This window comes from Labrus bergylta, chromosome 11, assembly GCF_963930695.1.
Source record: "Labrus bergylta chromosome 11, fLabBer1.1, whole genome shotgun sequence".
NCBI classification, from domain to species: Eukaryota; Metazoa; Chordata; class Actinopteri; order Labriformes; family Labridae; genus Labrus; species Labrus bergylta.
The window spans coordinates 26,627,473-26,649,952 of record NC_089205.1 but is presented as its reverse complement, the minus strand read 5'-3'; the positions used below and the strand labels follow the sequence as shown (position 1 = coordinate 26,649,952).

The window sequence follows — 22,480 nt, the reverse complement described above, 5'->3', positions numbered from 1 at the left end:
AAATGTTGCACAGCCACGCATACAGACACCAGCGAGATTGAACATGAGGAAGCTGTCGTCCATCACACTGCATCATTTTATTACATCAGTTCACAAGGTGACAACTCCTCCTTCCCCAGGTCAGAAAATATTCATCTTCTACATTTTCAAGGATTTGTAGTTTGCACAAACGGCAGACACACGAACACATGATTGTTTCTGAACATCATCACGAATGATTGACAGGTGAAATATACAACGTAAAGCAAAGTAAACTTGAGATCAAATATATGTTCTAGTATGTCTAAATTAAAAATGTTCAGTGCATTATTGACGTGGAAGTAATGTGAACCCATAAACGTGGTTCTGATAGGCAGCTTGATTCAAGTTGTGCCCGTGCAGTTCACTCGCCCGTGTGTGTTCTGAGAGAGAGAGAGAGAGAGGCAGACAAAGAAAAAAAAAACAAGAATGAAAACAAACATCACATGCCAACATTTTTCTTTGTGAGTCCACTTCAGTGTGTCGGCGTTTCCTCCTGAATGTGTCTGCTTCCTGTGTGTAACCCTGTAAACGTGGCACTTTTCACACTGTTGGCACTAACTGGAAGACAAATCTGTTTCTCTGAGGAACCGAAACTACCTTAAGAGTCCTGTGTTTGGCTTTTTGTATCTAATACACAATGAATGCACATGCATCACTTTTGCAAAATCTAAAAAAAAAGAGGTGAAGACTCGTCCTATCTGGAGCCGGCGTTCTGCAAGTGAAGCTACTTCTTACTGCTTTGTGTGATCAAAGGGATTTCTGTCACCTCTGTCATTTAAAATAAATCATCATTGGATTCTGACTGAATCCAACAGATGTGTGTTTACAGCGATTAAAGAGCATTATGTCATCATCTGTTTTTTTTTCTCAAACAAAATAATAACATTTTAGGGTTTGCAGTTTAAAGTATTTTGTCACACCCATAACTTCAATGCATTTCTCTAAAAGCTCCAGTACATCAGACTTGGCACTCAATAATACAGAATTACTCGAAATTGTCACAGTGTCTAATTCAAAGCTAACATTGTGAACGCAAACGATATGCCGATAAGGGGTATCATAAGTTGCAGCTCAGTGTTAAATAACCATAATATCCGTAAGAAAATATCACAGTCAGTGTTCCTGGCATCTGCCTCCTTGAACATCTGGATACATTGAGTGAGTGTAAGTTGTAAGTTGGGTTTAGACACACAATCGGTTCTCCCGATCTTTCTGTCAGAGCGGCTCCAGAGGAAGAAAACGTCTCGTTGTTTGAGTAAAACAATTATTCTCATCTCAAGACAAAAGATAACATGAGTAGAAAGGGGGTGAGAGAATAACCAAGGTTAACTAGTGACAGCAGACTCAAAAATGAAACAGCAAATACTTCCATCCAAACAGATCAGTCCATAGAAAGGTGACCTCCAGAACGATGAATGCAATCATCACAAAGAAGCAGAATCGGTGATGTTTCATTCTTGTTTGGCTCGTTGGTATGAAACTCAAACAAAGAGACGCTTTCTGCCCTCCAAGTGAAGACGTGTTTCTCTTTAAATCTTCTCTGATAAAACAACAGGAGGGACAATTTCAGGGGTGTGTAGTTATATAAAAGCATTTATGACTCTTCTAATATGAGTGCCTGTTAACTTGGGGGTCATCATGCTCCAATCAGTCTGTGACGTCGCGCTGTCCTCATGGTGGAGTTGGAAAATGAAAATGGTTGTGGTGGTGAACGAGGTGGCACAGGGTGAGTCATGAAACACTCCAGCAGTTTACATCGAAGGGAGCTGGAGGAGACAACTTCTGAAACACAACCGAAAGAGTTGTTTCATTTTTATCAAGGTTACGTCTTGTCACCGGGTTCGAGCTTTAAGAACCAGGAAGTGCAAAGAGCCAAAAGGTCGCTCAGTTATTTTTGCGAGGAGATAGATCGCAGGATGTGAATCCAGAGTCGACGGAAACCTGCGGTCAGTCTGTTGTGCCCAGCTCAGGTTCAAGCTGCAGCTCTTCATCAAAATCCAACCAAGAGCTGCTCAGTTACTCCATGATGTTTCTGTTGTAGTCATATGACAGCCGTCGCTTGGCAGCAGCATTCTGAGCATGCTGATTGGCCGAGGGAAGGCCAGGGGAGAGTCGTCGATTGGCTGTCCGAGGAGCAGGTTTAACCTCCTGCAGAATAATAAAAACACACCGTGATGCAGAGATTCAAAAAGACATCTGATCACACTTTTTTAAAAAGGGTTTCTCAGGTTATTTTGGAATTTTTTATGCATTCATTTTTAGAGATAGGACAGTGGATGGAGTCCAAAATCAAAGAGAGAGAGAGAGAGAGAGAGAGAGAGAGAGAGAGTGGGGAATGCGGGAAAGGAGCCACGGGTCAGATTCAAACCCAGGCTGCCTGCCAGCAGGACTGCAGCCTCCGCACATGGGGCGTGCACACTAACCACTAGGCTACAGGCGCCCCTGATCACAATTATTTTATCATTTTTTGTTTGCTTTGGACGAGTAGTTTAAAAAAAACTGAATTTTGAGAGGTGAACCATGCTTCTTGGATAATATCCAACTATTTATTTATGATACATTCCAATCTATTAATCAATAAATGAGAAGCTACAGCACATCACCGTATCACTGCACACATTTCACATTCATATTAAACTCACCGACTTCCTCTATATTCATTCTCAATAAAAGGTGATTATCAACATATATTTTCTCTCCCTGTTTATTTCTAAATGTGAGAATTTGAGCATTATGTAAAGTAGTCGTTGAATTTAAAATCAGTGTTGAGCTTTTTTTAAATGTAAAAGTAGCAAAATGTTTTATTGTGACCCGTATGATCCAAATACCCAACAATAAATAACCTCAGAAATTAGACTATTCCCACGAGTAGAGCCTCCATGGTGTTTCATTTGTGCACAATTCTCTGTTTAAAAAAAGAAAACAACATGTAATCATGTGTAAGCATCTGTAACTTATTGTTAATAATGTTAAGCTAACAACTTATTACTTGAGTGAAGACATGGTACCCAGACAAAACAGTTTAAAGAAGAGCCTTCAGCAGAGTGTGCTTCCTGCTCTGTCACCCTGAAACAAAGACTCTGGAGGAGTGAACCACGTTTGCTTCTCCTGCAGGTGCTTTGTATTTCCCTCAAACGCTGCCCCTCCCCCTCATCCCCCTCCGGCCTCATCGGCTCGTTTATCTGCGACTGTGGAGTGTGAGGGGTGTTTTGCATGTAACAGCGGTCACTTAATTTAAATGAAACTGCAGTTTTCAAGGCCACCAGTCAAACAGCACTATCAGTCCCTTTCACACACTGTTAATGCTGCAGGGACAAATTCAATTTAACAACACCGAAGCTTCACAAATTGAAACTCAACATGAAGCGCCCTGTGCTGATTTGTCCTCATGAAATTATGGAGAGCGTGTGCAGAAAGGAGGAGAGAGAATTAAGTGTAACATCATTTTAAAGAGCTCATTAAAACTCTGAACGCTGGATGTGAGTCAAGTGGGCGAGACAGACTTTGTTTTCCCATGTTTGTTTTGTGAATGACACCGGTCTTATACTCACAGCGTGCGGCTGCTCCAGGTGAAACATCGTCAGGAGGAGGTCACGAGACACGCCGTTGGCTCTCTTGTATCTTTGACAAATCATTTTGTTCAAGTCATGGAAACTGTCCAACAGCCTGCGGGGTCAAACATGAACAAGAGAGCCACGATTTACCAGAAAGACAAACAGACACAGATACATTTTAAATTAAATCACAGCTGTAGAATCTGCATAAAACATACAATGATGTTTTCAGATTAAATTAATGGATTTTAATAGTGATTTAATAGTGAAAAAAACTGGGTCATGTTCAGCTGGTGTAAAAGAGCCAAAGCTCAAATATTTCAGTGTTACTCAGAAACTGCCTTAATGACTGACTTTTGGTTAGAAAAGTATCAAAAAAATCATTTTCTGATCTTTAATTGACAGAGATAAAATGGTATTTTATGGGGCTGTAATGAAACGTGGATTCTTTTGTCTAAACATTTGTAATATATATTTTTTTATGTTATGTTTAACTCATCAGACTACCACACACTGTATGAATGACATCTTATGAGTGATTTTCTTGGAGAATGAATTCTTTACATGGCGGAGTAAATCCTGTCTGTAAACTGTTCACTTACGTTAGTTTGTGATCGTAGAAAATAAAATGTTTTATTCTATATCTGCAATTTGCATCCAAGAGTATCTGTCTTAAACACTCTGCCATCACAACCAATCATAAACACAATCTATATCTAGACCTTCTGTCTGTCTTTAACTTGCAGTTCACAACAACAACGACCACTAGGTGGCCTCGATTTATCACATTTTCCAGGAGCATAGTTCCTCTAAATATATGAATATAACATTTCTGCACATAACCACATGGATGGATCCCACCATCCATCTTACAATAAAACACTGTTTGAGGATTTGGGGAAAAGTTTAAACGACTCACTCTCACTGAAGCTCTCAAAAACTTAAAAGAAATTGGTCTTTGCAGTAATAACGTTGTGTTCATGTGTTTTCTGACTTGCTGTACAACTGTTCCATGTCCATCTCCATGTTAGTTTCCTGCAGCAGGTTGAAGCCCAATATGAAGGACTTGTCTGTTGGCTCTGATTTATACTCTAAGAAAATGTAGGAATGTGTCGACACAACCTTTACACACTGCAGCAGATCAATTAGTACGCAGTAAATCTCTAATGATTCGGTTATGTAAACTGACCTGAAATAGGTTCAGTTGAGATGTTAACTTACCCCTGGTCCTGGTCTGCCCTGCCTCGGAGGATCTGGGTCAGGGTGGGAACATTATCGAGGTCACTTGAGGACGAAGCAGGCAGCGACGGGAAGGCCTCAGCGAAGACAGACGCCTGAAAAACAGACACAAAAAATAAGTCACAAGATTTAACAGGATGTGTTTTTCCTGCAGGGCAGCAAACCTAACGCTCATGTGATAAGAAAGAAAAACAAGTAAACATGCCGCTCCCACAGGACAGCATGTATCTGTGATGCAGGAGTATATCTGTGTAGCCCTTCTCTGTCCGTTAACATGTGTTAGTTAACCTGCCCTGCCTAAGAAGCGTCTTCATGACCCTGCAAGCATACGAAAAACAGCTCATTTGAAAACACTTTTTCTCTCCTTCGCTGCAGCTTTAAGCAGAGCTCGTTTTTCATCTGCATCTTTTCACTGCATTAACGTCCGCTGGGAGACTCTTCCTGCAGTGTCGGCTCCTTTCTCAGAAAAAAAAAGCACTCAGAGCTTACACTGGTCTAATGTGAGCTACAAAATACTGACTAATTTAAGTCTGAAAACTTTGTCACCTTATCCCTAGGGCGGTGTCTTGGATGTGTTTCCACAGTAACGGTGTTGGAAAACAGGAAATTAAAAAAGGGACATGGCTCATAATTACTTCTAACCCGAGTGATAGATTTCTCTACTTTGTTTAATTCTAAAAATTGTTAGAAATAAGCCTCTTACATTTTTCACAAGTAAAAACCAACAAATAGATAGATCTTTTTAGTTAGTGAACATGTTCCTGAGTCCAGATAAACGCGATGATTAACTGCTAACTTCACAGTGATAATGTTAATAATCCCTCAAAAAGGCTGGAACCCCTTAAGTTGAAGCCTCTCCCCTTGATTTTGAGATAAAAAAACGATTTATGGAATAATACCTGTGAATGTGGAGAAGCAATCTGGATTTAATTTAACTTTAAACACAGTTATGATTTGCGTAATGACGCTGCAGGGATACGAGTGATGATGATTCTCCGCTCGTTGAGAGTGGAAGATGTTGAGGCCGACGATTCACAGGCAGCTAATTCTATCATTGATGATGCTAATTGCTAACATGTTGGAGCCACAGTAGGGCCAAACATCAGTGTAATGAGGAGGATAAGAAGGATGGTGAGGACTGAGGTCTGCAATATTGAAGTTAGCATTGTTAGCGGAGAGTAAATTACTTCTGTCATGTGATGTGTGGGCAAACCTTACCTACAGCTGACAGGCAGCTGTTAGCTAGCAGAAGCTGTGCACTGCTGTTTCCATAGTAACGTTAAATGAAGCTGCTTTATTATATAGTTCTTGCTTACAGCTGAAGTATAAGTTAAATACGCAGATGCTTGTAGATTTAGCTTATAAGACGGAGAACTTTACCAGATTCTGATTGGCCAAGAGCTTTTCTCTGCTCTGCTCCACAGCGCAGGTCGGCCACCACTGTCCGTCTGCATCTCGACTGCCATCTGACGAATCCTGAGGAAAGGCCGTCCAGGTGTCGTCTGATTGGGGGAACGAGCTGTCCGTCCAGCCGGGTGTCCAGTGAGTCGACTCTCCAGTGATGGCGTGGTTTCCAAGTGCTGTTTGTCAGGCGCACACACAAACACACACAAACACACACAAACACAGCGTTAATAGTAGTTTGTAGTAAGTGTAGAAAACATCCTGTTAGTGTTGTGGTGTGTGTCACGTTTCAAGGCGGCTCTGCCAACCTGGATAGAAGACTGGAGGGCTCCTTCTTACCTAAACTCTCTGATCCAGGTCTACACTCCCTCCCGCCCACTACGCTCTGCCAGTGAAGGGCGTCTGATACAACCTTCACAACAAGGCCCTAAGACGCTGCGTTGTCGCCCCCCGGTGGTAGAATGAAATAACAGAAACTACATTTTATCTGCAGAGTCCCTCTGCATCTTTAAGAAAAAAGCTAAAGACCCAGCTCTTTATGAACACCGACGCACTTAATGATATCGATTATGATGGTTTTGATGCTGATTAGAGCTCAAGAACAGCTGTCGATGTCATGCTTTGCCTCTGGTCACTTCCTGTCAGCACCTGTGTGTCCAATCAGACTTAAAGCTGATCGTTTGCACTTACTGACCTTTCTAGATCCTTGCTCTTGTTGTACGTTTCTTTGGATTGGAGCGTCTGCTAAATGAATTGTAGAATTGTATTAGACTGAGTAAACCATCATTACACTGAGAATGTGTTTGAGGTTGACTTGTTAAAGGCTTTATATGTGATTTTTTGATCCAGCAGATGTCGCCCTTGAGCACCAGCATGAAACCAAAACAACTGGCGCTGCATTGTTGTGTTAGCATGCTAATGCTAGCGATCTTTATTATGCTGGTATCTTCACACTGCATGTAAATTTACCTGAAATGAGCGTGATCTAGAAACACAGTTAAGCAGTGAGTACAGTATGTTATTCTTCTTTTCTCTAGTCCCTCAATTAAACAACTTTTATACACGAGGGGAGGAGTCAGCCGGCCGTCCGGGCGATGTAAACAAAGTGAAGATAGGACTCGGAAAACTCGGAAAACATCACAGACAGTGGGACTCGGGTGTTACACCCATTGTAGACAGTCATGACTCACAGAGTTATTTTCAGAGGATATACTTGATTTATATTATATTTAAGTGTGAAACATCTCATATAAAGCCTTTAAATTGGATCGACAATAATGGTGTAAAAAGCTGCTTGTTATCATACCACACCATAACTGTGTCCTATGCTCTCAAAAGTTAGATTGTTAGTAGAATTTCCACATAAAGGTTCAGATAGAGCAACCTGAAATGACACTCCCATGTCCCACACTACAATTCACTTAGCTGTACCAGGAGCTGTGTAGCATGTTCTCACACACCTACTTCTACCCCATAAACATCAATCTTTTACAAGCTATCAAACAGCAACATCTCGCTCCAAAGGGAACATCTCAGTGAATATTTGTCTCACTTTGATGCTGGTTGCCTTCTCATGTTACCTGTCATCACTCACAGGCTACATGGTGTGTATATTAGACACTGCTGTTGTTACTGTGTGTGTGTGTGTGTTTGTGTGACATTCTTTTTCACCCATTGCCCCACAACCTGAGGCTTAAAAACGAGCTCAGTGTCCCGGGCCTCATTTGCCTCCTCCTCCTCCTCCTCCTCCCTGAACACAAACTCTGAATGATTAATACGTGTAGTGAGAGTGAGAGGAATTCAGGTCAGGACAGATTCTGACTTCCATCCGAGAGCCAAGTGGAGCTCGGCTCCACATTTCTGACAAGATTAGAAACTTTAGTGATCAAATTATTTTGCACTTCATGTTATGAACTTATTCAACTCGGTATCATACTTTGAGATCAAACCTTTTTATCTACAATCCTCTCATTTTTAACATCTCTCAGTCAGTTTAGGACAAACACATTTATTGTACTTCACAACTTAAAGGCTTTATATGAGATTTTTCACACTTAAATGTAATATAAATCAAGAATATCCTCTGAAAATAACTCTGTGAGTCATGACTGTCTACAATGGGTGTAACACCCGAGTCCCACTGTCTGTGATGTTTTCAGAGTTTTCAGAGTCCTATCTTCACTTTGTTTACAACGCCGGGACGGCCGGCTGACTCCTCCCCTCATGTATAAAAGTTGTTTAATTGAGGGACTAGAGAAAAGAAGAATAACATACTGTACTCACTGCTTAACTGTGTTTCTAGATCACGCTCATTTCAGGTAAATTTACATGCAGTGAGAAGATACGAGCATCATAAAAATCACTAGCATTAGCATGCTAACACAACAATGCAGCGCGAGTTGTTTTGGTTTCATGCTGGTGCTCAAGGGCGACATCTGCTGGATCAAAAAATCGTATAATAAGCCTTTAAATTCCATCAATCAGCGCTGCTGTTTTGTGTCATTTTTAATGTCCTTTTTTCCTGGAAGCAAATACTTTCACATATGATTAGCAGACTCTTGAACGAGTTGAGTGCATTATGTTACATTATTCTTTAAATATTGTTTGTGTATTCATATGTGTAGTCATGCCACAGTATTGTAACTTTGGCAAACATTACTGCAGAGATGATTCTTACTATGATATCAAGATGTTTTAATAATCTTATAATCAATACGTAAACATCAGAGCGATGCCGGCTGCCTTAAGGATTGATTAGCAAACCTGCACAGAGAGAGAGTGAGGGTCACAGGTTAGCTAACTTCATTATGAAAATGTATTTCAGCTTCCAACTCAATATCCTGGTGATGAAACATAATATTAGTTTGAGGAGTGTGTTAGCGTGCGCTGACATTTAAAACTTGCAATATATTGTGTGTTTTTATCCAGAGTGATGACACTTCTTCAAACCCGAGAAAGTCAAACAAAAACTGTGTGTGTGGCCATCAAAGGTGCACAAACTGAATCTGAACGATCCTCTTAACACATTAAATACTATTTACACTAAATGATCTGTTGATGCAGGCAGCACCTTCAAACTCTTAAATCCTCTACAGTTTGTTCAAATACTACAATAAAGCAGGTGTATGAAGGGAGGACAAATGTATGATGATGAAACCTCGGCTTAGCCTTGTTGCCCTCTGAGGTAACTGGGCTTAAGTGATTAGCTAAAGGGAGCACACTGAGGGAACGTAAGGACTGATTAACACGGCATGTTCGAGGCACAAAGACAAAGACTCTGAGATGTGACGTTCTCAGCTGCATGTGTGTCGTGTGTGTGTTGAATATAGACGAGCTGATTCACACTGTCAGATTATTATTTTATGCATTCAGTTGGTGTACTTGCTCACAGCACTGTGAAGTCAGACATTATTTATTAATATGGTGTCTCTTTTATATTAGCAATGTGTTTGAGTTTAAATCTTTCCCAATAAATCATGTATACTCCACATTTTAGTGACAACTTGACTTCCACTTTTAGTTTTTTTTTCAGACTGGTTTCTATCATTTCATAAAGGTGTGAAGTAGTCAAATCATTACAAACAATATGTTGTCTGTCTATGTGAATCCACTTAGAAACACATAACTCTCCTTATAAATTAACAATTATTTATTTTGATTTTGATTATCTCAACTTTGAAAAGTGAATGTGTAAGAGTTTCACACGTTCCCAAAACTCCTGAAACATCAGGAGGGCTGCGTGTGTGAACGAGAACGGCCACATTTTTCACCAGGACTTTATCTGGACTTTTCCAGCCATCCTTAAAATTTCTGCTAGGAGTAAACGCAGCAGGTCGTATTCAGAAGATTTACAGCGAGCGATGATGTACAGTATAACCTGAGACCCAGGAGAAACTGGTGGGAGTCTTTGGGCACATTAATAAGCTGCTTCATACCCGTCTCTGCTCAACACTATGTCCTTTTCCACTCTTTGGATTGTTCTGTGGACACATCCAATAACACATAGCATAGGTATGAGACGAAACCTCATGCTAAGAAAGCAAATGTAACAGCTTATTTAACGACTGTTATTTAGTTGTGGAATGAACTTCCAAACTCCATTTGATCTTCAGAGTCCCTCTGCACCTTTAAGAAAAAGCTAAAGACCTAACTTAATGATGATGGTCTCCATATTATTGATGATGATGATGGTAATGACGATGGTTTTTGTTTGATAATGACGACTTATAAGATGGTTTCTATACTGATTAGAGCTCTCAAGAACTGCCCTCAATGTTGTGCTTTGCCTCTGGTCACTTCCTGTCAGCACCTGTGTGTCCAATCAGACTCAAAGCTGATCGTTTGCTCTGACTGACATTGTTCTCTTTTTTCTAGATCCTTGCTTGTGTTGTACTTACTCTCTGATGTACGTCACTTTGGATAAAAGCTTCTGCTAAGTGAATTGTAGAATTATTTAATGTCCATATGTTTAAACCTTCAAAATCCATGATCCAACTATTTCCAAAGACACTCATTATTCTTCAGTACTCAGGACAAAGTGGAATAGTTTAAAGCACATCACAGTTGTGGAGTCGCTCCAACCGTGAGTCACAAACTTTGTCTGAATGGGATTTTAACTTCTGGAACAAGAAGGTTGTTTTAAAGAGCTCCAGCCAGGTTTCAAAATGTCCTACTATCAAGTCTGAAGTATTGTCAGACTGTGTTACATCATAAATACATGTAAAGAAGCTTACAAGGATTTAAAACAACTCCACTGATAACACCATGAGGATTCTGTAGCTGCTAATTTAACAGCATTCAAGTTTCTTACAGGCTAAAAGACAGAAACTCACCGGTGTGGCCCTTTCAAAACGAGCATGTGTAAGTGCATTCCTGAAACAGTACAAAAGGTTAAAAACGCACTAATACTCTGAGTGAGTTATTTCTAGCACAACAACAAGAGAAGAGTTGATATTTTTAACGTCTCTGCGTCTGAACATTTGTGACATCCTCAGAAGACTCTGCTCCACTTCTGAAGCTCTGTAATGTCAGATTGTCAACTTCTTCAACCAAAATAATGTTTGCGTCACACAGCAGAAGACAGAAAGGAAACGTACTAAAGCTGTCAGAGGGGCGAGAAATACTGAGCGAGAGAGAGAGAGAGAGAGAGAGAGAGAGAGAAGGCCAGCAAACATAGAAACCAGGAGACTCACCAACACTCCCTCTGCTCCCACAAGGCACTGAGGCAGACATGCTGGATCCCTCGCTCCAGGCCGGCTCTCCCTCCGCCTGCATGAATACTCCAAACTCATCTTCCTCTTCCCCCTCCCCCTCTTTCCTCCCCTCCTCTGAGGCCACGGTGGAGACCCTCTCCTCCTCCAGCCTTCTCCCGTGCCTCCGCTTCCCTTCCTGGCCTCCTTCTCCGTCTTCTGCCGTCACTCCTAACCTTTCCTCCTCCTCCTCCTCCTCCTCCACCTCCTCCTTCTCCGCCTCCAGACAGGGCAGGCCGGTTGCCATGGATCCCAAGGGGGGCTGAGAGGGGGCAGGATTAGCCGTGGAGAGTGTAATGGAGGTGGAGGGATCAGCACAGGGAACATTAGTGACGTTAGTGCTGGTCTCTCCGTTTAATTCAACATGCGCGATGCTTGTTTGTCCACAGGTGTCTCCAGCCTCGGTCTCACTCACCCTGCATCCACCTGCACACTCGTGTTTCAGTGCACAGCTTCTTACTACTTTGTCCTGTATGCTATTTACATGAATGTCCTCCTCAGCCTCTTTGACACTAATCGTTTTACCATCAGAATCGTGCACATTGGAGATGCAGTCTTTACTCAAAATCTCCTCTGCTTCTTCCCCTTCCTTAAGATTTACTCTCTCCTCTTTATTCTCCTCCCGTGACTCCTCTTCTTTCTCTTCCAACACCGCCTCATCTCTAAAATCTGCTCCAATAAGCTCAGTTCCACTATAGTTGCATCTGTTTTCTTCTCCTATCCTCACGCTAATTTCAAAGATGGGGGGACTTGTGTGTCTCAGGGAGAAAGATGAAGCCTCTACCTCTCCTTTTTTGCTGCTGATTTCTACATTTTTAAAGAAAAACTGAGGTTTTATGTCCTCGTTCACAGTGTTGGCACGGTTTGCTTCTTGTAGCTCAAATGGGCTATCATCCGGTCCTTCCTTAGCCATGATTCCAAAATCTGCTACCCCTTCAATTCCATCTTCTTTGCTGTTCTCTCTCTCCCCCAAAACAACAAAACTCTTGTGATCTTCATGGCAGGTGCTGCCCCCTACAGGAGCGGAGGGCTCAGCGCCGGTGGAGACGTCCTCAGAGCGGTTTGCTACGACAGAGAGTTCAGCAACAGTCTGATTAATTCCTTTCTCCTCCTCCTCCTCAACATTCGCAATCTCTGCCTCTGATTCGTGATCTGTGTCCACACAGTCAGGAAATCCATTTACATTAGCGGCTATGTCTTCACAGGGGATCTCTCCTGGTTTTCTGTGATCAATATCTCTAATATGTCCTGATGAAATGTCATCAGTCGCCCTCGGAGACCGGTCATGACTAAAATCATTGTTCCTAGTTTGTACTTTCATTTCCTCCGAGCCTGTATCCTCTTTGTTCTCTGAACAGTCGTCCTTGATGTGAGAGGTTTTCTCGTTACTCTCTGCTTCTCTAATCTCTTCAACATCACAGCCGCTGTGGGATTCTGGGTTATGGTGGTCAGATTCTGGGTCAGGGTTTGGTACATCCAAAACAGAATTAGACGACTCCAAGCCGCAGACGCCTCCCTCCTCCTCCTCATTCTTCTGCTTCTCCTTCTTTACTCCCTCCAGCTCGATGTCCAGCTTGTTTTGGATGACTCCTCTTGGATTTTCGCCTCCCTCGTTTTCATCCTGGCTTTCCTTCCTCTGTGCGTTCCTTCCACACCGAGTGCAGGTTTCAGGAGAGTTGTGGTGGCTGCATCTGGGACTTCTGCACGCTCTCCTGTTGTTGTCCTGCTGAGGGCTGGGAAACTGTTCAAAGTCCAGGCTTCCTTTGTCTCCCTCTTCCTGCCTTTCTTCTTGGATGATTTCTCCTGCAGGAACCTCGCCACCGCTCCGCTGCTGCTCTCTGCTCGGGCCAGTTTTCTCCCGGCCTGCTGCATTACAGGACTTCCTCCATCTCCGGCCAGATCGTACTCTAACCCGGTTTGCTCCAGTCTGTGCCGGTGGAGTTGGCCCATTGTCCCTCCTACCGGCTGGGGTATCTCTGCTCCCTCCTCCTCCTCCTCCTCCTCCTGTCTTCCCTCTCAGCCATCCTCCAACACTGGAGGCTGCACTGGAGGTCATACCACAACCGGGTTTAGCTGTCGAGTACAAACAACTCCCTTTCTCAGTCCGGAGGAAGATGCACTGAGTCTGAGTCTTCCCGCTGCCCTCTGATGTCTTCAAGGTGGCGACCGTTACCAAAGCTCCGATCCCGGCCTGCCCAGCGTCCAGCCCCAAGGGAATCCCGTACCCCATGCCGCCCCATTCACCGCTGAGGTACACATCAGCAGGCCGGGGGCAAGAAGGCGAACTGCCTCGGCCTGCAGGAGGAGCTATGGGCGCTTGACCTCCTCCCAGGAGACCTCCAGCCTTCTTTCGATTCTTGGAGAAAAGGGCCCAGGCTCGTAGCCCCCGGATCAGTGGCAGGTCTCCGAGGCCGAGCTCCATCCTGCTGTGGAAGGGCAGGGAGGCTCTGGAGCACTTCTGGAGCATGTCCCGGGTGGAGCCCGACACATTCAGGCAGGGGTAGTTATTGTTGTTATTCTGCTGCAGCATGGTGCCTGTCGTTGGCCTCATTTATGATTTATTCACTTATCCTTTATTAAAGCGCAGCCGGTCATGTAAGAGGGAACACTGGCACCATCAAGAGTCTGTGTTTGATTCAGAGCATAATAGCTCTAATGTTTAAAATATTAAAGTCTGGAAAAATCACACCGAGCATGATAGAAAAGCTAAACTAATGTCAAGAAAGTCGATAAGAGAGCTGACTCTCATGCTGATGAACAACAGATTAATAACAGTTCATTCTCGTCGACAAAAACAGAATCTGTTGTTTTCCTAATGGTGCGCCCGATTTGTGTTTTCAGTTTCATTTCACCGCTCCTTAACTTTGAAAGTGTGACGAGGAAAACAAACGCCCAGGTCAGACGTCCAGCTGTCAGAAAGAGACCGTGAGAGAGAGGATAATGAGAAGTTTGCTTTCCTCCAGACTGATGCACAGTGACGCCGTCGTCAGAGCTCCACTGTCAGCACAGGAGACTGACTCAGCTGTCACAGAACAACCTGCAGGGGAGTGGGACAAAACAAGGCAATTAATAGTTGGAAAGCTGCGACGCCTGCTCGTACAGAAACAGCATTTTTCGACCAATTGTTTTCAAAGTTTAAATTGTAAGAATGGTGGCCAGGAGTGGAAGCAATACAAGCCTTTTTTAAAAGTAATAGGATCAGATCATGCAAGGCAGATCGAGTGAAAATGTAAATGAAAGCATAAATGAGTAACGTTTAATTTCCTGTTATCCCACACAAGAGCGGAGATCGTGTTTCACTTTGGTTTGACTCACTGGATTACAGCTCTCCTGTTTGTGGAGGTGTGAGTCTGTCAAAGGTCAAACATTTGAATCCAAGTGGCTTCTTTTCATACTACACCTACACAGACAGGCCATTTTTTTTTAATATAAAATATGTACAATCAGACATGTCATGCATTACTGTTGCATCAGCCATACAAAATAAACATGAATAATGACACATAGAGGAGCCAATAAACCATAAATCCCCTCCTCGTGCCAACACAGCTTACATGATTGACCAAAAGTGACTCAATAGAGCTCTACGGCAAGAAGCAAAGAACTGGTGTGGGCCACATATCTCACTAAGCCTACACATGAGAGCACACTGTGATGAAGATAAAACACCAAACCACAGACTGTATACCAGCAAAACCAGTATCCCCCATCCAACATGTCCTGAGAGATGCGCGAGGAAAAGGTACTCATCGTGTCTCACCTGGTTCGATGCCTCTGCGCTTTACATTAAGTGCCCTTCGCTGGATGCCTCTCTGCTTCCTTGTTGTTTACAGGAGAAGCCCTTTCTTCCTCCTCGGGGCTCTGGAGCATCCTTCAGCGGGATCAGCGCCACCACATCCCATCCAGTCGGCCTGCACCACTTGGAGCTACAGCGTTACAAATCAAGTCAAACACGCACTCAGCTCTGCCCCATCATCTAAATCAGAGCTGAACAGCACGGTGAATCTTTTTTGTTTTTTCTCCTCTCATCTTTTCTTCGTTCGACCATTGGCGCATCCCTTCACCCACCGCGGCTCGACATCGTGCGTCGCCGCATCTTACCGCAGTAGCCTCGGGTGCGCTCAGCGAGCAGGATGACGGAGAGCTAATTTGACTTGCAGCCCACTCACCGATACGAGGGGTGGATCGTGCCACACGGAGGCAGGAGAGGCGAGGAGAGCGGAAGTGTATGTATGAGGGATGGTTAGTGCCACACTAGAAGGTTTTTAATGTGGATGTAAGGAAGAGATCATCATAGCTGTTCTCACATCAGCCATGCACTCTTGAACGTTTCTAGAACATTCCCGGTAGACTGCCCCTAACATCCTCCAGAGTTCCAATAGTAGCCTATGTTGTTCTCACTGCACATGTGGGAGACTCTTCCGGGAGAGGGGGGTTCTCAGGAGGCAAGCCATGACATTAAAGTCTTTATATGTGATTTTTCACACTTAAATATAGAAATCAAGTATATCCTCCGAAAATAACTCTGTGAGTCATGACTGTCTACAATGGGTGTAACACCCGAGTCCCACTGTCTGTGATGCTTTCAGAGTTTTCAGAGTCCTATCTTCAGTTTGTTTACATCGCCAGGACGGCCGGCTGACTCCTCCCCTCGTGTATAAAAGTTGTTTAATTGAGGGACTAGAGAAAAGAAGAATAACATACTGTACTCACTGCTTAACTGTGTTTCTAGATCACGCTCATTTCAGGTAAATTTACATGCAGTGTGAAGATACCAGCAAAATAAAGATCGCTAGCATTAGCATGCTAACACAACAATGCACTGCGAGTTGTTTTGGTTTCATGCTGGTGCTCAAGGGCGACACCTGCTGGATCAAAAAATCACATATAAAGCCTTTAAGTCAACGCAGAAGTGGTGGACGAAGCAACAGAGTCAGGTAAACAGCACCAAAGAAATCTTGCCTTAATATTTATGCTAGAGAGAGAAAAACACTGGAAAACAGAAAAGATAATGACGCAGTTTCATTATGTGCATGGAGAGCGCACAGGTAAGATACATACAGTCCATGGTCGTGCGCTGGTCACGAGATATAATCACCCCCTCCCCGCTCAAGTGACTCATGCACAGATTATTCAACAAAGCAATTTGATGAACATAATGCACAATGAAAAGTTTTCTATTTACTATATTCAGTGTAAAAAAAAAGAGACTTAACTTATTGTTGAACATTTAGGGGACAGTTGTAATCATTGTCAGTGTTATTGTTGGAGATCAGTACCACTAAAACATCACCAGGTGGCAGTGTTGCTATGCTGAAGACCAACGTGAGGAAATGGTCACAGCATCAAGTAGACATCTCCGTGCATGAGGCTGAGGCAGGAAACGCTGCGCAACGATTCATACTCTGCTGGTAAGCTTGGAGATACTAGATCTGTGATGCCTGGAAAGTTTATGCTATTTTTTTGTTGACCGTCATAGTGGATAGTGTTTTCTAAGCACACTCACATCTTTTTTGTTAAGTTAGAACATTAGCTAGCTAGCAACAAAGAGCAGAAACACTCTGTAGTGACTGTGTTCACTTTACATAAACATCTCTGAGTAGAGCAGCAGAGCCTGCACATTGTCCCTATTTGCACCACTGCAGTCCTGTTTCATTAAAAGCCAGCCAAACAGCAGTAATTTGGTGAATACCAAACAGGGACTAATGAATAAATGTATGTCCCTTGATGCTGACATGATATTACCACTTTTGCAGAGCTACAGTGGATTAGCATGCTGTAGAAGCTGCCTGAAAGAGACGATGCAGAACATTATTTAAAGGGCGTTTGTTGCTTGCAATAATGAGAACAAAGGTGGCAGTGAGTGTTTTTCTCCTCAAGGTAGGGATGCAAACCGTCCCATATTTGACATCCAATATTTGGAACTAAATGTGTTCATCCTAAGCAGGAAATACTCTGTCCCGTATATTGATGTTACTTCTCTGTAATCACAAGGTGACACTTAACTGATCCTGGATCAGATCTGACAGACCATCATGCACCAATCACGTCCATCAAGAGACACCAATGTCATCCAATCACAGCCTCACTTTCCTCACTTTGCCGTGCATCAGCTTGCATTTAAAGTGCTTTACTGCCGTCTGAGATATTCCAGGTGTAACGGAGGATGGCAGTGAAAGTTCAGCTCAAATGACCACTGCCATGGTTACAATCGCTCATCCTGCTAAGAAGACAGAAGCAGAGAAGGCTGAGATGAGGAGGAGTTTGGATAAAGCAAGAGGACAGAAAATCAATATATCGTCATGTGCTCCTTGCCAATATGTGCATCCATGCAAATTTTACAGTTTCGATAAATGTCCCAGATCTGTGATGGTAGTTTAGAAAGACACATTGCCCAAGGTGCAGTTCCCAATAAAGCCAATAGGTGGCAGTAGAAGCCAAAATACATGAAAGCAAAGATATGGATCGAGTTGGAAGATGAGTTGTGCAATGTGCGAGCTTAACACAAGCAAGGTCAAATATTTTAGCTACACGGCCAACCTCTGGGTACAGAGGACAAATAGTTAGCAACAGCTAGGCTCGCTAAGGTGACACTTTCAAGTTAAAATTCCCCTCAATTTCCACCTGCCCGAGGGGAGGGAGTGGGTTTAGATGGAGCCCTGACGAGATGTTACTTTTCAAATTTTAATATGCCTAATATGTAAAAGTTAGTTGTCTGCACTGCGTCACAGCTGTCCAGTCTTTTGATCTCTGTGAGGAATGTTTGCACGATTTTTGTTAAGACATAAAATTCTTCTCTGTCTCTATCTTCTCTGTTTTATCCACTAAAAACAAATGAGGTAGACTTTAGCTGGGTGCATCGATCGCTCCTCATACAGCAGTAATCTTCCCTCACATACACTCACTCCTTGTTTCTTACGTAGCACAGCATCATCACAGCAGAAGATAAATCGACTGAAACACACACACACACACACACACACACACACACACACACAATAAGAAGACGTCATGCGCCTATGCACATAGTTTATCACTTTCTCCTCCAAAGTCCCTCCTCTCTTGAATTTTTTTATTCCTGAAGTTAATCCATGTGCTTTTGTGTCTCTAATCCACAGAAGATTTTTTAAACTCCTCTTCTTCTCTGTGACTGATTCAGACTCAACTGAAGGGTTTTATGATTCTCAAAATGTATTTGTGCTTTTGCTCCTGCAGTTCATTCCTAAAGCAGCGTCTTAATCGAGGGAAGACGGTCTGCAGTGTGATGAGGTAAGAATAATCAGTCCACTTGCACAGACGTTCTGTATCTGCTGATTTAACCAAAATGTGTAGAATACAGACACATGAACCTAAAAAAAGTGAAATGATTAAATTAAAGCTGCCTTGTGAACATGGAATACCCATAACTACAGGGAATTTGTGTATCCAGTCTCTGTGTGGTTTTTGAAAACACCACCAGGGGGCCCTCTGCATGCAAAGATGTGTGTTTTTACTGTAATTTCAGGGATTGCGTTGAATCTTAGTTTGACATTTGCCTTCAAATGCAAATTTTCTTATTTTTTTGTTGTTCTCATGAGGATGTTGATTTTCTTAACTGTCTGTTCAAAGAAGAGGACTGGATAAAAGTAGAATAAAAAAATCTTAAACAATGGGTTCATATGGATTTTGGTAACTGTATGGAAGAACAATCCTGTCAGAAAAAAAGGAAACTTACTTTTAATAACAACAACAAAAAAAATTCATGACACAACCTATTATGTGAAATTATTAAATAGTAAAAAAAAACGAGATTGACGGGGCGTCGATAGACTAGCGGTTAGTGCGTGCACCCCATGTACGGTGGCTATAGTGGGGCTTCAAATCCGACCTGTTTCTCCTTTCCTTTTTGGCAAAAAAAGTTGCACTTGAACACACCGCAAAGACTACAGCTAACGGCTAACCACCACTTACATTCTGCCCATGCGTAAGAGGAAATAACTCTCCATAGTAGTCTGTAATCGTCATTCCAAAAAAAGGAAACCGGAAGAGGACAAGGACGGAGAAGAATGCGGATATATAACCCGCTGTTGTGATACGAGAAGACACTTTTTACACTCGCTCACCACTCGTAATAAAGGTACATCTAATCGAGAATAATGTCTGACAAACAGTTGCATCTTGACTCTAGTCACTTCTTTTTTTTCTTCTTCTATTGCACTGATTCGCTAAGCTGAACAGCTAATCAGAGTGACTTCCCTCACCAACCGTGACGACGCCGACAGACGCTGATTCAACATGTCGAAATCGGCTGAATAAAGGCTGACGGGGGCCGACAGGTAGCGACGGAGCTGGACACACCGCAAAAACTAGAGAGACGATTGCTCACCGACGGACCAACTAGGACCGACGACCATCGATCTCCTTGGTGTGTCAGGTCCTTCACTCTGCAAGAACAGCTGATTAATGAAATGAACACTATAAACCTGAACCACCTAAAGTGCATGACTTATTTTGAAATGAAAAAATTGTTTAAGTGAAGACATCATGACATTCCAATTTGAATCTTTTTCATGTGAATATAATTTTATTTTAACAAACATCCTCTCAAAATCAGCTCTGACAGAAACACTTGGCACTGAAACCCTTATCATCTAAGAGAACTTTGAAGAATTGTTAAAACCAGAGAAGTAATACATCTCTATTACACATAGATACTACTCATTGTGTGTTACCTCGACATAACAATACTCTTGTCTTAGGGTTGTGTTTAATGTTCTCATGTAAAAAACATTATAGTTGTGCCTGAGTCCCCTATTGACCTCTTTCTTTGCTACCGAGGATCTATTTTATAGGGGATGGCTTTGGGACCAGACCAAGGCTCTCCAATCACTAGGTCTGACATTGTAGTAGTGTAATGATAACATCTGCCCAGAGAGAAAATTATTTAGGTAGTGAGATCAAATGTTTAACAGTTTACGCTATCAAGGTCCTTTTCACTGATTTTGTTTAAGTGCCAAACAGCACCGATATTCTCCTCGCAGTGTACAGTATAAACATAAATATAAAATACATTAGCAGCAGGGTGGCCTACATTTTAGAGAACAGCCTTTGACGAGAGGGTCACAGGTTTGATCCCCACAGCAGATTAGAGTCCAGAGTGTCTCGCTCACCAACTGTGACTACCTCACAGCACCAGATAAATGCTCAAAATATAAAACTATGGCAAGAAAATGAGAAAAGCCTAAAATCTCAAAAAGCTCACTCTTCTCTTTCAAGAGAAACACGATAAGTTATCCAGCCAAAAAACAAAAAGATTATTTGTACTGGTAGATATGAAAATAATTACATTTCAAATTGAGGGGATACTGCTCAAAAAAATCATTTATAAAGTTGTATATACATGAATATTACTCTGGCCTGTACTGCTCTATAAAGTCATGGTGGAAGCCATGATGCTGATGCTTGTCAATGACTCATTACAGTATAAGTTGAACCCACAAACAACAATAAATAATGAAGCAACACCACATGTTTACATTTAGAGAGAAACCTGAAAAACCAAACAAAACTGATAAATAATTAGGACTAAACTAACGAAACTCAAAGAACAGTAACAAAAAAAAAGATTTATATATATTACTCTGTTGCTGCTGTAATGACAAAAATGCTCAAAGATGAAATGTAATTTTTCTCATCTCAATTTTCCTCAACTGTTAAAATATAAAATAAAGACTTTTATGTCGACAATGTTTTCCACTTTGCAGGCTCAGCTTACACTGCACCCTCACCAAAGAAAAACAACACAATTCAAAGACATTTAAGATATCATTACAGCATCCTCAGTCGTCAAAGTCCAACGCCTTGTGTGGTGACGTTGTGGTTGTCGAAGATTCGCCTGATCGTGTTTCGGTGGTGACGACTTGCCGGGTGATTCTGGTGGTTTTGGTCACCATGGTGAGAGTTCCCTCCTCTGTGGAGGAGACTTGGTGTTCTTCGGGCATTTCCTGGGTGGTGAAGCTGTGCTCTGAGGTGTGGAGGCAGAAAGACCCCGAGACATCAACCTCGCCTGCCACCTCTCCCTTCCTCTGGGCCTGAGGAGAACCCTCTGGAGTCAGCTGGAGGAAGCCTGCAGGAGGAAGAGGAGGAGGAGGAGGAAAGGAAAGGAAACAAGCAGAAGAGGAGGACAGATAAAGAAAGGAAGTGGGAAAAGAAACTTAGTCTTGTGTAATAGAGAGAAAGCAGGAGATTGTATGTTAATCATTAATAGATTCAGAACATGTTAAACACAAAGGTAATGGAAGGCAATATTTGATGTATTGTGTTTGCACAGGTTTGCCTTTCTCTTAAAGAAGTACCCATGTGGTTTAATATTTTATTTTGCTTACATTTTGTAGAAACTAACATAGACAGACTTTTAGTCATCAGCATACATTTCCCATAATGCAACACACAAGGTCAATATCTCTCTAACTATACTTCCCTAGTTTGTAATGTACTGCTATGTTGAATTGTGTGTTTTCTGAGTTTAAGCAGAAATAACCCAGATTACTCATGTTTCTCAAGGCATCTACAAAAACACACAGCAGAGGCGGATTCTTACAAGCCGCGACTAGTAAACTGGTTGTTAAAATAAAAATGGTGTCAATTCACTGTAAATGAAAGTCCAATGGTGTTTTGACATCTGCACAAAACTCCTGAAAATGTCCTTTTTTTGGGGGGGGTGGACTGCATGTGTTAACGCAAATGGACAATTTTTTCACCACAGACTTTACCAAGAATGTTTCCTGCCAGCCCCTTGGTAAAAATTACATGTGAAGTGGGGGTGAGCTAGTGTGTATACGCTGCAGGAAATATTAAGGAAAAATTCCCGCGAGCAAGCAGGCAGGGTGATGATATCACTCAGCCAATGCGCAACCGGCATGATTGTTGTCCACATAGCGAAGCTGCGTCATTCTCTTGTCTGCTTGCAAGTTTGTTCTTTACCACTTATTTGTTGATAGTGTCAATAAGTCCAATTACCCATACCATGTTTAT

General features: G+C 42.4%; 2 protein-coding genes and 1 long non-coding RNA gene across 4 annotated transcripts in view; 1 reads left to right on the top strand and 2 right to left on the bottom strand.

Moving 5' to 3' along the window:
- Positions 1-58: 58 nt before the first annotated feature.
- On the bottom strand, positions 59-15,567 carry si:ch211-14c7.2 (uncharacterized). 2 transcript variants are annotated; one of them, XM_065960290.1, is made up of 7 exons: positions 15,228-15,567; positions 11,487-14,504; positions 11,411-11,438; positions 6,195-6,394; positions 4,797-4,909; positions 3,573-3,687; positions 59-2,169 (listed from the first exon to the last, which is right to left on the bottom strand). In XM_065960290.1, exons 2-7 carry the CDS (start codon positions 14,016-14,018, stop codon positions 2,038-2,040), a joined length of 3,120 nt encoding a protein of 1,039 aa, XP_065816362.1. In that variant the 5' UTR covers positions 14,019-14,504; positions 15,228-15,567; the 3' UTR covers positions 59-2,037. The 2 variants fall into 2 exon arrangements, with proteins under 2 accessions (XP_065816362.1, XP_020499159.2); XM_020643503.3 differs by having other exon boundaries at positions 11,411-14,504; positions 15,228-15,566.
- LOC136180478 (uncharacterized) lies at positions 15,557-20,332 on the top strand. The gene is made up of 3 exons (XR_010667124.1): positions 15,557-15,693; positions 18,683-18,736; positions 19,677-20,332. It is a non-coding gene; the product is annotated as an uncharacterized lncRNA (long non-coding RNA).
- The window catches only part of prx (periaxin), a 32,559-nt gene continuing 30,087 nt past the window's right edge, over positions 20,009-22,480 (bottom strand). The window contains exon 9 of the mRNA XM_065960288.1: positions 20,009-21,572. Within this exon, the coding sequence (XP_065816360.1) occupies positions 21,286-21,572 (287 nt within the window). The 3' untranslated portion in view covers positions 20,009-21,285. The remainder of the gene's footprint in view (positions 21,573-22,480) is intronic.